The sequence below is a fragment of the Miscanthus floridulus genome, chromosome 19, assembly GCF_019320115.1.
Source record: "Miscanthus floridulus cultivar M001 chromosome 19, ASM1932011v1, whole genome shotgun sequence".
In the NCBI taxonomy this organism is placed as follows: domain Eukaryota; kingdom Viridiplantae; phylum Streptophyta; class Magnoliopsida; order Poales; family Poaceae; genus Miscanthus; species Miscanthus floridulus.
Window position 1 is genome coordinate 96,339,465 of NC_089598.1, and position 15,104 is coordinate 96,354,568.

At 49.5% G+C, this 15,104-nt stretch overlaps 1 protein-coding gene and 1 long non-coding RNA gene across 2 annotated transcripts; both read right to left on the reverse strand.

Moving 5' to 3' along the window:
• Positions 1 to 3,518: 3,518 nt before the first annotated feature.
• Positions 3,519 to 4,942, reverse strand: LOC136525371 (uncharacterized). Its single transcript, XR_010776504.1, has 3 exons — positions 4,854 to 4,942; positions 4,481 to 4,566; positions 3,519 to 3,800 (listed from the first exon to the last, which is right to left on the reverse strand). It is a non-coding gene; the product is annotated as an uncharacterized lncRNA (long non-coding RNA).
• Positions 4,943 to 8,463: 3,521 nt separating this feature from the next.
• On the reverse strand, positions 8,464 to 10,490 carry LOC136528355 (patatin-like protein 3). The gene is made up of 2 exons (XM_066521306.1): positions 9,480 to 10,490; positions 8,464 to 9,362 (listed from the first exon to the last, which is right to left on the reverse strand). The coding sequence occupies exons 1-2, from the start codon at positions 10,404 to 10,406 to the stop codon at positions 9,024 to 9,026; spliced, it is 1,266 nt and encodes a 421-aa protein (XP_066377403.1). The 5' UTR covers positions 10,407 to 10,490; the 3' UTR covers positions 8,464 to 9,023.
• Between the last annotated feature and the right edge of the window lie 4,614 nt (positions 10,491 to 15,104).

Consider the following 15,104-nt stretch of genomic DNA (forward strand, 5'->3'; position numbering starts at 1 on the left):
GCAACGCGATTATATTACATTTAAAACCAGGCAACGAAAAAAAAGGTTTTCAAGCACTCACTGGCACATAATGTAGCAACATGCTCATTCAAGACCTGCATCTGTACTCTTGTCTCCTCCCTTACCTCATTCCTTGCCCTCTCCTCCTCTAACGTCATCCGCCTCTCTAATCCCCATTTGTTAAGCCCAACATCGATCGGGTTACAAATACCGCGCTATCTAGCAAACTCACGCATTTTTTCTTTGTGATGTTTAACGAATAGATTGATGTAGTCAGGTCCATATCCCCTCTTCTGTGCAATTAGTTGCCTCTTCTTCAGTTCATCCAAGAACTTAGCTTGACCATCATAACATTCCCAACTGCATTTCCTAGTGATCTGTTCAAAAGAAATATTATATCATATATGTCTTAGCAAAACAAACAAAATACGATTTCATGTTTACTAGAAAAATAACGAACCTCATCATACTTAATCATATGGCCGCAATAATGGCCTATTTCAAGCTCCGAAGGGACTAGGCCATAGTTGGATTTTACACCACATTCGTACATGACAGGAGGTGCTTTGTAGATTACCCTTTCTTTCTTCTTTTCCTTAACCCTCCGCGGTTCTTCCGGCCATTGGTTCTTAGGACCATACAACCACTCCTTGAAACGACACTTCACCATTGAAAACACCTAAATAATGAGACATTAGTACATGAACACATATAGCTCAAGATTTTAACACATACACTTTGCACTTACTTCATGCTTGTTTGGACACACAAACTCCAACGTATTCTCAGGGTTTATCATAGCTCGATCTCCGCAATCGCACAGAGGAGGTTCCTCAAGTCGTCTAACCGTGGCTAGGTGCTTCTCCTTAGCCGTCATTGCTGGAGGGTTAGGGGGGTGGAATCCAACGCTTGAAGTGCTCATGTGGATGTCTCCCTCTAAACCAATCGTCGAAAAAGAGGTACCTAGGATCAAACTTGTCTGCACCATCGATCCACTGAAAGAAAAAGCACCTCTCATGGTCCTACACAACGAGATTCTAATAAAATATTAGTACCATACTTAAACAAATAAAGAAAAAGGATAGTGCAAACAATTTCTTACATTAAACCGACTACATGTGTAGAAGCAACGCGCGGCTGTGTCCGGATGTTTCGATTGAAAAACATGGGCTGAGAAACCACAGTCATAGTTAGGGATAGGAAGGTCAGGAGGGACAGGGGCATCTTTGCTAGACGCGTCGGGGTATAATTCTCGAGGACGACCCCGTTTTCGCCAAAACTCCTCACGAAACATTTCTTGCATCTAACAAAACGGATGTAATTTAACAAACATAAATCAAAACATCACAAAAAATATAAATGAGAACCATAACTACAATACAACCAATTTCGTTCTAAGAACCAAAAGCAATTAACATTATACCCTAAACCTAGGGTTTCTCATTTGATCCACAACAATGAACACATAACATAAGTACTTGCGCCTAGGTTTGCTAGCTTTTCCATACCTTGGAATCAACCTACGGTTGTATAATACATATATTGAGGGATACAATAAAACCCTAAGTGATGACGATTCTTAGGTTCAAAAATCCAACTAATATATACCGAATCGATGTGAAAAAAAACAAGGAGGTGAGCGAGTATACCTTGCTCTCGAAGATCTACGGATCAAATCAATGTCGATTCGTGAGGTAGGGTGAAGTGGGTAGAGAAAAACCCGAGAGGGAGGAGAAAGAAGAGGAAGAACGCTCGGGCAAGAAGGTTGGGATGGGGTTAAATGCAGGGAGCTCGGCGCCAGTCACTCTGGCGCTGAGCCCCCTGGCAGGCCATGCCCCATGCCCAGGAGCTCGGCGCCAGTGACGGTGGCGCTGAGCTCGACGCCAGCATCAATGGCGCCGAGCTAAGGGTCCATTTTCCGAATTCTTTTCGCCAGGGGTCTATTTGTGAGAAACTTTCAAAAAAGAGCCAAATTGTAAAAAAATCAGCCCGTGGGAGTAGGGGAAGCCCATTTTTTTTGCACTTCTGGGAGATTGTGAGAATGCGGGTGTGGGCTTAGTACGGGCTGCTGGACTAGATGGAGGGCACATTTGAGACTGCATCCAGCTACTCAACAAGTTCATCGATGACAACAACCTAGACCTGGACATGCCCTAGATCGAGCACCTCCTCCAGACCGCCGAGACAGTGGCAGATCTAGGATGAAAATTTAGGAATTTAGGGAGGTGGGTTATCGTCATCTTCAACCTCCAACCTCTCCTCCTCAAAATAGCCATGGCAAAATTTCTTGGAGGGGCTCTAGGAGGGCTCCATGAATCAACGACGGTAGGGGGGCTTGAGCCCTCCCACCCCACCACTAGATCCGCGTACTCGTGCTCACGCTCGCGGCTAATAATCCCCCTCCATACCTCCTTAGCTCCTTTAATTTCTTCCCCTGCCTCCTTCCCATGAAGCTCTCCCTTGCACGGATTTGCGCCGAACAATAGAAAAGGTTTTCACCAAAGCTTACCTTCCTCAATGGCAATGGCACGACGGATAAGGTCATTAGCCCCCTGCTCTCAAAGTCTCTAACAATCTATCTCCTCACCCAACCTCCCTTCCAACCATACTCTCACGCTGAGCATGGGCAACTTATTCAGCATCAAGTTTGGCGTGCTCGGCGCGAGCTTGGCCACCACTTGTTTGGAGCGGCCTACGGCAACCTCATCACGAGATATGCCTTCATCGCAAGGCACAAGAACCGGTTCCTGAAACTTCTGACGGGTGGCTACCGCTCGAGGCCTAAGGACCTTGACATCATCCTCGTCGCTGCCTGGCTTGTCCGCGCGGAGGAAGATGATCGGCGGGCTAAGGCCAATAGGGCCACCTATGAGAGGTTGAAGTAGGTGGCTCTCGCTAGCCGAGTGAGGTTGAACGTCGCATGAGCTGCCCCTGCCCAGCGCGCCGCCGAGGGCTCGCCCGCCGCAGGCCATGGGGAGATCGAGGCTGAGGATGACCTGGAGGCTACGATTCCTCCAGCGCCTACTGCACCAGCAATTCCTCTTCCTCCCCACATGGCCCCACCTTCTTCCCCCCCCCCCCCCCCCCCGCCTCATTCCGACGAAACTCGCCCATGCACCGATAAGTGCCGAACATCGGAAGAGGCCTCACTCAAAGTTTTGTCCCTTCAACAACAATGGCGGGGCGGATAATGGCAATGAGATCTCCGTTCAGTTCCAAACTCACTAGCACAGGCTGTCCCCTCACCCCCATTGCTCGCGCTGCGCTACCACCTACCATGGGTACAGTGCGAGGCTACATTGTAGCTAGTGGGTGCATATGCACCCACAATAATTTGAAAACCAATACTAAAATGAAAAAATTCACCATAGTTTTAGTTTAAATTTTCACACCTACTCCCTCTGTCCCAATATAAAGGACGTTTTAGACTCTAGGGGGAGTACTAAGGCCACCACCAAATGACCTGCATGCCCCTACAATTGCAATCATTACATGTGCAGACAACACAGTGCAGCCACTTGCAAGGCATCGACTTGCTTGTACAATTTTCATTAAACAAATGAACATTTCAGCAAAACATAATTTTACAGCCGGCGGGAACCAAACTTAGCGCCAAAAATTAAGAGAAGCAACACAAACAAATTCAAATAGCCATTCAGGCGCCATATTTAACTTCTGGGCTACTAAAGCCACTGCCTCACTGCCCACAACTCCTCCAAACCATTCACTCGCCATGGCCCTTGACTTGAATGCAACTCCAGATGAGGAAGGAGATGAGGGGCCTGATCTCAACGAGCCACCTGCAAATGAACAAGATAGGAGTATCCATGATCCCTTGGAAGCAGTTGGTGCAAGCGAAATAAAAAGAGGTGATTCTTTACTTGCCCTCCTCCTTCAACATGCAGTTTAGTATGATGACTTTTGTTCTTTTTCTCTCTCTTCCCTGTCTCCTAAAATGAGTTTGCTTGGATTCTATTTCTCTTTTCTCTATCTCCTAAACTGATTTTGTTAAGGTAATTTGATGCCTTACTCCTATTAGATTTCAATTTGGTGTAGCCTAAGGTTATTTCCTGGATTCAATAGAAGTGCAAAAAATTTTAATCTACTAAGAGTTGCATCTAACCTCACCATATGTTTTGTTGCTTCTACAAAAAAATTTGGTATACCAAATGCTTTTTTAGCATCTTGTCCAAAATAAACAGTGCTGACAGGGAGTACATTTTATAGGGGTGGATAACTCACAAGTGCAATTGACAGCTACCCGCCCATTTTCTTTAAATGAACAAGAAGGAAGCGTACATGCAGGTGAATATTTCCAGCAGTTCTTGATATTTAACGAACATCAATTCTCTATAATTAAAGGGCTATCTTAGAATGCTCATTTCAGTGGCACAAATAAAGTGGTGTGCTTATGTTTGTCACCTGAAATTATTTTTTGTAGCATGTGAGAATGCCTTTAGTGGTGGAGCAGATGCCTTACCTGGCCTCTTTGATGATGAACTGGTTCATAATGTTTGCCATCCCTTTGACTTGAATCTTCCTCAACAGGGCAGTGAACAAGACAACCTGCTGACAGGTGATTATTTCCAATTAGTGACTTGATCATACACATATGTTTGCTAAAAAGAATCATATTTAATGCATTTGTGCACATCCTAGGCAAAATTATTAATTGTGTGCATATCTGCAGCTGTGTAGCATGTGATCCAAATAAAAAGCTCCTATAACACATTTATTAGATCCAAGTCTAAAACGATTTGTATTGATCAGTTCTATTTTTATCCAGGTCAACAAGATACCTTGGATGATCTCATAGAGGTGTTTGGCGTGTACGCTGAAACTGTAGACATCGCCTTTGATGAAGAGGAGTTGTCGGACTCAGATGGTGAAGAGAATCAGCAAACACATGATGACGAAGACAATGCCCAAGCACATGATGCTGAAGAGGATGAGCAAGCACATGATGCTGAAGAGGATGAGCAAGCAAATCTTGATCAGGCCCTACATAGATTGAAGAATTTGACAGAAAGACAAAGGCAAGACATATTTGAAGATTTGCTTCGGAGCAGTAACAATGGAAAATTAAAAAGAAACACTACAACTATTATTGCTGAAAAGTACAATGTCCATGTACGTACCATACAACGTGTATGGAAGAGAGAAAAAAATTGTTAGGCACAGGGCATACCAGTTGATGTCAAGGGTTTGAAACCTAAGAACTGCGGTCATAAAAAAGTTCAAGTGGATGTCTCTAGAGTTCCAGATATTCCCCTAAGCAGAAGGGGTACTATAAGGTCACTTGCAAATGCTCTAGGTGTCCATAAAAGCAGTATGCATAGGGCATTTAGGCAAGGATTGCTACGACGACACTCCAACTCACTGAAGCCATATTTGAAGGAAGCAAATAAAAAGGCTAGGTTGCAGTGGTGTCTCTCTATGCTAGAACCAAGTACGCTGCCAACTAATCCCATGTTCAGACACATGAAAAATATAATCCACACAAATGAGAAGTGGTTCAATGGGACAAGAAAGAATAAGAAGATGTACATGGCTCTAGACGAAGAAGACCCCCATAGGACAGTGCAAAACAAGAATAACATTGATAAAGTCATGTTTTATTATGGAATTACACAGCCTAGGTTTGATGCTGAAGGTAGATGTTATTTTGATGGCAAGTTAGGCTGTTGGCATTTTGTTCGTGAGGTAGCATTCTCGGCCATGTTTTATTCTTGTTTCGATACATAAGAATCAGTACAACTATATTCTCATAAGAATCGTTTTACTTTCAGGAATCGGCACAAAGAAGAAGTGACAATAGGCCCAGGGGCACACCTATCACGAAGACAACGAAGGTTGATAGACAAACAATGAGATCTTATATGATCACAAAACTTCTTGAAGCTATACGCATTCGTTGGCCTCGAGAAGATGCCAATGAGATAATTTGGATACAGCAGGACAATGCTCCCTCACATATCCACGTCGATGATCCAGATTTTAAAACGGCAGTTGCCCATACTGGCCTAGATATACGCATAATGAATCAACCTGCTAATTCTCCTGATATGAATTGCCTAGATCTTGGTTTCTTTGCATCTCTTCAGTCGATGACGGATAGAACGACATCGAGAAACATGGATGACATCATCGCAAATGTGATCAATGAATATGAACACTACAACCCTGTTATTCTAAATAGGGTATTCCTGACGCTACGAGGATGCATGATTGAAGTTATAAAAGATAATGGAGGGAATAGGTACAAGATCCCCCACATGAGGCAGCAGGCATGCTTCCCAAATCTCTTAGTTGCGACAGGGAGATAGTTCAGAAGGCAATTGAGTCATTGAACAACTAATCGAATTGTTTGTTAAGCTTTTGATGTGTGTACTTGTAAATATGTTTAGTATCTTGTAATCCTAGTGGAGGCGTTGTTCTGGTGACATTGAGCTAACGAAATATAGTTCTTAATGTTCAGATAGCGGAAATCATAACTGTCCCAAAAGCTAACAAAATATAGTTCTTAATGTTCAGATAGCGGAAATATAGTTCTTAATAGTGAGGAGAACCTTGATCCAGGGGATAAAGACTTCCATGTTGGCCTCTTCGATGCCGGTAAGGCATTGTTCCATGTACTGCACCATCTCTTCGGTCATTTCGCCGCCGGCATCAGCGGTAGCTTTGGTTGTGCCTGCCTCCAAGGGCACCTCACCGGTTGCAGCAAGTCGACAGCCAAAGGCCCCTTGACCTCGGCGGAGCACTGGACGGTAGCTGTCCTCCAGCTCACTATCTTTAGCTTCTGAGTCGAGAACGTACAACTGTCCCTCTGCGTCCAAACGCAGACGACCACGTCCGACATGCTTCGGGCTCCCACAGCAGTCGCAGCTCCCCAAGTGGCAAGGGCAGGTGCCTTCACAGCTGCCCTCCTCCGCCACAAGGTGCTTTCGGATCAGATTGCAGCTGCAGCACCCCAAAATGGGAGAGTAGCTGACATCGTTGTCGCCGCCGCCCCCCACCTCCATGATGTGCTTCGGGCTCCCATCCCAGCCACAGGTGCCCGTGTTAGGACCGTAGCTACCCCCCACCTTTAGGGCGAGCTTGGAGGCCGCATCACCGTCGCGACCAACCTTCAGGCCAACCTTGGAAGCCGCATCACCGCCGCCCCCAACCTTCAGGGCGACCTTGGAGACCGCATCGCCGCCGCCCCCCACCTTCAGCGCGACCTTGGAGGCCGCATCGCCGTCGCTTTCGCTGCTGCTGCTTCTCAGCTTTGCGCCGCGCTGCTTCGACCCGGTACGGCGGTGGATCTAGGCTAGGCGGTCAGGGAAATGGCGACGGCACCGCGCAGCGCCAGCCATGCCCGATGCGCTGTAGTTGACGGGGTGGCGGGGGGAGATCGAAGACTGGGAGATTTGGTAGCGGTGGAGATGGAAGGAGATGGGGAGGCGGAGATGGGGACGAGGAGAGGAGACGGGGAGGGAGGGGCGTCGGGGCGCAGTCGCCGGCTCGCCAACGGTACGCCAGGGCACCGCGGCGCCAACGGGCGACGGCACTGCGTAGATCGGCAGAGGCCGCCGCTGCCTTCCACACCGGAGAAGGAGGGAGGAGGATTCGCGGAGGAGGGAGTCCGGCGTGAGCGCAGCCTCGCGCAGCTCGCGGAGACGGATGCTGTGCGTGCCCGCCGTGAGAGGAGATAAGGTTCCAAGATTTTTTCATGTTCCCATCGCTTGGTTTCTCTTTTTTTATTCCATGTAGTGGACGACATGATTGACAGGTGCTGACTCTCCTACTACGTATATAGGCTGCCAGGGCTAAAACGTCTCTTATTTTGAAAAAAAAATTCAACCCTCAAACGTTCTTTATATTGGGACAGAGGGAGTATAAGATAAATGTACTACGCCTCTAATTTGGCCCGGCAGTGGCACCGAATGAAAAAAAAAACCTGGGGCGCAGAAGTACAGCCCGCCCCAACAAGGTCCAGTTTAGTTTGTAAAAAATTTTGCAAAATTTTTCACATTCTTCGTCACATCGAATCTTTGGACGCATGCATGAAGTATTAAATATAAATAAAAAATAAAACTAATTACACAGTTTAGACGAAATCCACGAGACGAATCTTTTAAGCTTAATTAGACTATGATTGGACACTATTTGACAAATAACAACGAAAACGCTACAGTAGCCATTTTGCAAAATTTTTTATATCTAAACAAGGCCCAAGAGTGCTTTTCCGCTTTTGCGTTCCGTGACAAGACATGAATGATGTTTGTCGGTGTCGGTCGGCAGAGCATGTCGGGTCTCCGAGATGGCCGCTGAACCACACCAGTACACCACGCACTGAGCGTGAGCAAAGCACATTCATGTCGACGACCAAGGGGTGCGACTTCCTGTCAGATACCACTACACTCAGGGTGTTGCGTTTTCTCCTCCTCCTTCCTGCTCGACCAGCTCATGTCCACGACGTGGAAAAAGAGAGAAAAATCCTCCATTATCAGAATGTTCAGGAGCGATGCGAGGTGACTGTGAAGAATCGTACTCCGTATCTCGCAGCATCGCAGGAGCAGGACAAAGGAGAGCTGATGCTAAAGCTGTGATCAGTAAACGCCACACCGACAGTAGCATCATCACATCGCATTGCAATCCAAGCTCCGGGCACTCTACTACGTAGTACGCACGTACGTACACACACTGCGTTTGCAGCACACGCACACGGGCACACATTCATACTGCCCATACAGCCACATCTCCTTCCTAGCAGGTACGTACACAAATCATCTCTGGCGCCTTCGCCGCTCGACAGCCCTCCTCTTTCTTCCCGTCGCCTCGGCGGCGGCCGGGACCGGGAGCGAGCGCGCAGGCGGCGCCGGCAGGCAATCAAAACCCCGAGCACCGGCGCCGGCGCCGCGCTAAGCTAGAAACGCAACGAACCAATAAATTAAAAAAAAAGGTGAAAAGGAAAACAAGGCCACGCTAGTTAAAGCCGAGCTGTCTCGCTCGGTAGGTCGGTCGTCGTGCCAGCAGTCTCAGGGGGACTCCGACGAGGAGTTGGTGGAGACGGTGATGAGCGTGGACGCCGACGACGCCGACGTCCGCGGCGTCGCGGAGGGCTTCACCAGCACCACGGGGGTCTTGCTCTCCAGCCGGCGGTGGTGCTCCTGGACCAGCTGCTCCGCCACGGCGTCCAGCCGCTCGCCGTTGGTCTGCGCCATCAGCTTCTTGCCACGGAACAGCACCGACTCCACGCCCCGCTCCGCCAGCGCCGCCTCCGCCGTCTCGCCGCCGGGCGCAATGCCGTTGCACTGGATGCGCACGTAGTTGGTCGCCCTGCTCTCCCCGAACGCCATCGACACGGTCTGGTCAACCTGCGAAACAAAAACAAACCGCGAGCGGCGCACTGTCAGTCCTGTCCGTTCGTTCGTTTCAACTGCTACCCTGTTCGAGAAATGGTGCCGGTCATCCAGGCAGGCAGGCTCGCTCACCATGTCGGCCTGGCAGGCTCCGGCGATGCGCAGGAGGCTGGAGGTCGAGGGGCGACCCAGCGAGGAGGAGGCGGCGGGCACGCTCCCGCCGAGGGACAGCACCACGAGGTCGGCCGCGCCGGCGGCGAAGGGGAACTCGCGCTTGTTGTGGAGCACGTGCGTCAGCGCCACGGCCGTCGGGTTAGCCACGGCGGCGGACGCGCCGCCGGCCCCCGCCGGACCCGCCGCGACGCGCAGCCTGGTGCGCCCGTCCAGCGACGCCACCTCCGCGGGGCCCACGCCGCAGGCCGCCGCGCACACCTGCCACAACGGGAAGTCGAACGCGTCCGCCTCCACGGCGTCGGCGCGGGAGAACACGAACGGCGCCGCGCTCGCCATGTCGTAGCACGGGATCAGCAGCGGCTTCGCGGCGTCGCGCACCGTCAGGTCGCCGAACACCTTCCGAAACGCGGCCTCGGGGCGGGGCCGCCGGAACGACGACATCAGTCCCCCGCTGCCGCGCCCCCCGGACAGGACCTTGCGGTTCTTGGCCACGAACTCGCGCGCCGCCTCGGCGGGCATCCGGCACGCGAACAGCGCCGCCGCGAGGAACCCGCCGGCCCCGGAGCCGGCGGCCAGGTCGAAGAAGTCCGCGACGCGCACGGCGGGGTTGCCGGAGAGCTCCTGCAGGCGGCGCTCGAGGCGGACCAGCGCGGCCACGGCGAGCGCGCCGCCGTCGGCGCCCCCGTCGATGGAGAGCACGCGGACGCGCCCCGCGGAGCACACGCCGCCGCCCTCCAGCGGCGACGCGCCGAACAGGAAGTTGGACTCGAGGATGGAGAAGATCTCCTGGCTCAGGCGGTCGGAGCGGCCGGCGTTGTACGCCACCGCCGGCGGTGACGGCAGCTGCAGCGTCTGATCGAGCAGTGCGAGCGAGGCAGTGGCCATTGCGTGCGTGCGCGACGTCGGCTTCTTGGTTGCTCTTCTGGCCTCTGGCTCTGGCCTGTCGGCACCTGGAGCTGGATTGGGTCGCGGAGGATAGAATGCGATTGATGATTGGGAAGGCAGGTGAGTGAGGCTGAGGTGAGTGTGTGCGGCATCGTCTTCCCGGCAGAATTTATACTGGAGCCGCGCACACTAGCTTCCCGCCACGGCGCATGCGAGTCGCTCGTGCCCATTCACGCTGCTGGAGCCGCGTGTTCTTTTCTGTCCTCGCTTCACCACTGAATGCTTCGGTTATTCAGTTGGTGCTCTGTTTTTATTTTCCCTTTTTTTTTTCATCGCTTGATTGACGAACAATCTAAGGCCTCTCCACCCTTTTTTCTTTAAACAAGGTAAACGAACATAGTGCATCATCGAGAGTAGTAGAGTACTCAAAACATTCTCTCGATCCAGGATTTTTGACGTTTGAAAGAAAAAAAAAACATCTCCAACAACTTCCAACCCCATCTCCTAATTTTTTTAGCACTAAAAAAACAATCCCCCACGCACTGAAATATACGCGTGCGTATCGAAGTGCTGGATGCAAATACATAAGAGAAAAAATATATAAAAAGGTGGTTGGGTGATTTAGAATAATTTAGAATTCTTAGAGCCTCTTTGGCAGGGCTCCTGCAGGGGCTTTAGCTCTGGCTTCTGCAGAAGCTGTGCCAAACGTCTGTTTTAGAAAGGGCTCCGCATGGGGAGCCGGTCAAGAGCCGGAGCCATTTTTTGCCTGCGCAGGAGAAGCCTAAAAAACGAGCTTCGCGCGGCTCCTTGCTATGGGTTCACGTCGTCTAGTGCGAAGGAGCCGTTTTGCCAAACGTTTTCCAGAATGGCTTCAGCTCCTCCAGAGAAGCTGCTCCTTCAGAGGAGCTAGAGCCGGAGCCATTTTCAAATGAGCCAGAGCCCTACCAAACAGGCCCTTAATGTAAGGTTGTCTTCCATATTTTGAAGTGACCTTTTAGAAACTATGGAAGGAAGCCAACAAATATGCTTCCAACTTTTTTTAGCCACTTCTAAAACTCATTGATCTACTAACTATTTTTTTTGGGAACTATTAGAGATGCTCTTAGCTAGTGCCATATATCTCGGAGGAATTAGTAAATGCAACATTAAACAATAATGCTAGGAACAAATTTCGATTCGACACTACTGAAGCCTAGTACAAAAACGAAATGCCCTCTCTTTTCATTCGGTCGCTATTTTGTAGACGTGTCTTTGTTTTATTGCATTCAGGGGCGAAGCTACACTATAGATAGGGATGCAAATGCCCCCTCCCAAAAAAACATACTATAATTTAGTTAAATTTCACCATATAAGCATCCGCAGGACACATGTCTATGCACCCACAACATGCACAAAGTGCACCCCCTCTAATTTGCTCTAGCACGTTGGCCACCAACCTAGAATCAACCCAGCTAGGGTAAGTGTTCGTGGTGCTTCATATCTTGTACTGTTTCGGCCGTCTCTGAGTGGGTCAGCCCGCCGTAGCCGTAGGTCACTCCGGTCGCGTCCACAATCGTTCGTCTCCTTCCCCTCCACCATGGGTGAGACATCAAGGGATGGCGAGCGTCTTCCCGGTCGAGGTGACGACGACACTCCGGGTGCGTCGTCGGGGCTGCGGTTCGACATGTCATCTGAGAAGTCCTCGGATGACGAGGGCTATGTGTCGCCTTTGTTTTTGGTTTCACGACATCGGCAAGGGCAAGACTATGTCCGACAAAGGCAAGGGAATGGCGGTGGCGGTCGAGCCTGACCGCCGTTGGCTGCTGCAGCATGGTTCCTTCATGGCGGACGCCAGGCGCAGCCTCTCCTCTTCCTAGGCGCGGGGCTCCCAAGTGGGTCCTGGATCTCCTCGACGACGGGGGAGGTCCATGGACGGAGGTCGTCAAGCGACGTCGCTCGGGGAGGTCCATGAGTGGTATAACTGCGGAATAGGTATAACAGTATTTGTCTTTTAATTTCCTTTTTGTATGATGCATGTGGTGGGTAGTTTATCAACATGTCTATGGACACTTTGATTTTATTTTTTCCGATTACTAATATGGTAAATTCTACGGATTGGGAATTCATGTGGAGGTTTATTTTGTTGGCTAAATACTTGGATAATAGATGTTTCTTGAAGAAGCTGAATCCCTGCCAAAATGGGTAATTTGATATTAAAACCATCGATATCTTGTGAAATTATATTTCGAGTCAAAGTTATAGTCGTATTGTTTGAAGCTGTAAGAATATAAATAAACTGCACCTTGTTAGGGTATGTTTGGCAGGGCTCCTCCCCGGCCGGCTCCAGCTCTGGCTCCCGCGGAGGAGCTCCGCTAAACATTTTTCTGAAGAAGCCGTTTTTCAGTAAAAAGTAGAGGAGCCGAAACCGTTTTAGCTCATCTTTAGAAGCCCTTCAAGAGGAGCCGTGTCAAAGAAACACCCCCTTCCTATTCTTTGGTCTATCCCATGAAAGCGTGGCGTGGAGCAAATAAGTTGGTGCGTGCGTGCAGCTCAATGCTAGCCACTCCACTGTGGCACTGCGTATCAATATGGAGGACCTGAAAATGTGCACACTATTTACATGGTGCTAGCAGTGCTGGTTGTTAGCCCGAATAATCCGGGACGAATGGCGATATGGGACCACGAACACAATACATACCCTGGGCATCTCCCTTTTTGTTTATGCAGGGGCAATGCATGCAAATTCTTCACCCGTGGGGCTTACTGAATGAGGATTAGCGAGAAACTTTGAGGACAAGAAAGTGCGAGCAGCCTTTGCCTGATCCTTCCCCATTCCATCGTGCGCACATCGTCGCTCATCAGATAATATAAAACCGAGCTGCATGGCCCAAAATCTATCTATCTATCTATCCATCCTACGCAGCAGTTGTCGTACCACTTGTGATCTACACACATCCGTACGTGTCCTGATGATCGACGAGAGGTTAATTAAATAATTAAATAAAGAAGAAGACAACACGCATTATACTTATTGTCGATGGAGGAGCATCATTCTAGGCTTGTTTCGTTCGCGACCCCAATGCAAAGCAAAGTAGCGCCCAATGATCGATTCCTCTCTCTCTCTCTCTCTCTCTCTCTCTCTCTCTCTCTCTCTCCATCTGTCTCCGGACTCCGGAGAGTAGCTTAGCTTAGCATTAGCTCACTCTCACTCGATCACTAGCTGAGCTGAGCTACCGGCAGGCCGCCACGCAATCGCGTCCTGTCCTGCCCATGCATGATTATTGCTTCATATATTTCCCGCTCCATTTCGTCTCATCTTGAGCTTTACTCAACCTTATTAGTAACCACCAACCGCTACTAGTGTACTAGCAGCTACTAGAGCTATTGCCAGCAGCTGCATCATCGCCGCCATGGACTGATCGATCGGAGCTCACCACCATCGCCGCGCGCGCGTACTATATACGTACGCCCAGCAGCAATCTGGCGATACGATTTGGGTAGCTAGCTAGCTAGCGCATGATCGATTCTCGGTGCGGTGATGGTGCGGCGGTGCTCGCTCCCCTCCCAATCCCAATCATTTGCTCGCCACGGAGACGAAGCCCCACCCGCAAACCGAGTGCTTGGATGCACCGGTGCATTCATGGATTAGGATTATTATTATTATTATTATGGGGACGGTAGGTGCCGGCAACCGGAACGCAAGCAAGCAAGGTTTTTGTGTGTGAGGGAGAGAGTGTGCCCCTAGCCCTACCCCTAGCACATTGCAATAGTTTTCTGTAGTAAAATATACCAAGTGCTCTCTAATCATGCCATGGATGGCGCTTAATTGTTTCCTTGACCAACGAACGTATCCGTGATCATTGCAACTCTTGTTGCTTATATGCACGCGTTGGTCGTTCTTTTGCATGGTTCTTGATTGGCCTGGGGTTCCTTCGGTTATGTTGCGAGCAGTGACGGATGTAGGATGGGAACAAAGAGGCCGGTTAAATAATAAAGATTTAGAGCTAGAACTATAGATTATTAGCGCCCCCCCTGGTTGGGAGCGAGAGATAATAATGAACGATGGAAAATAAAGGGCTTAATAAAGCAGCAAGGACGGACGGACCCACGCGAAAACAAAAGGTGTGTCCCTTGATTGTAAGGTAGGCACAAGGCAAGGCCCTTTTTTTTTAAAAAAAAAGGGGGAACATGATGCTAACCCTCTTTGTTTAATTTAATTTATTCGTGGTGCCGTTCTGCTTTTGGCCGGGCTAGCTTACTGGACGACAAGGTCTTGCATATATCCGATCCTACCCTGCTTGTCCACCACAACACCCAGAGAATGAACGAGAGAATTTTAATGTGTTAGTATACACTATATATGTTAATCTAGTAATCTGGATTCTGAAGCAACTTTAAGCACACCAAAGGACTGAGAGGAGGTACCTACAACCAGGGCTCAGTTCCTGCCACTAGCTCTTTCCTTATTACCACTACCTCTTTTTTTTTGTTTGACATAGAAATCGATCTGAATGATTTGCAAGTGTGTGTGATAATCGTAAGTATGCCAGCAGGGCGGACCACAACAACTGTCACATATCTGATGGCGATGCACTATTCAAGAAGGGAAGGAAAACTATATATGCGTACTGCTGCATCCGTGCATGCACCACGACAAGGACCTCTCCTCTCCTGCTGCCGTCCGTTTGTTTGTTGAGCCACCCATCATCATCACCAGTT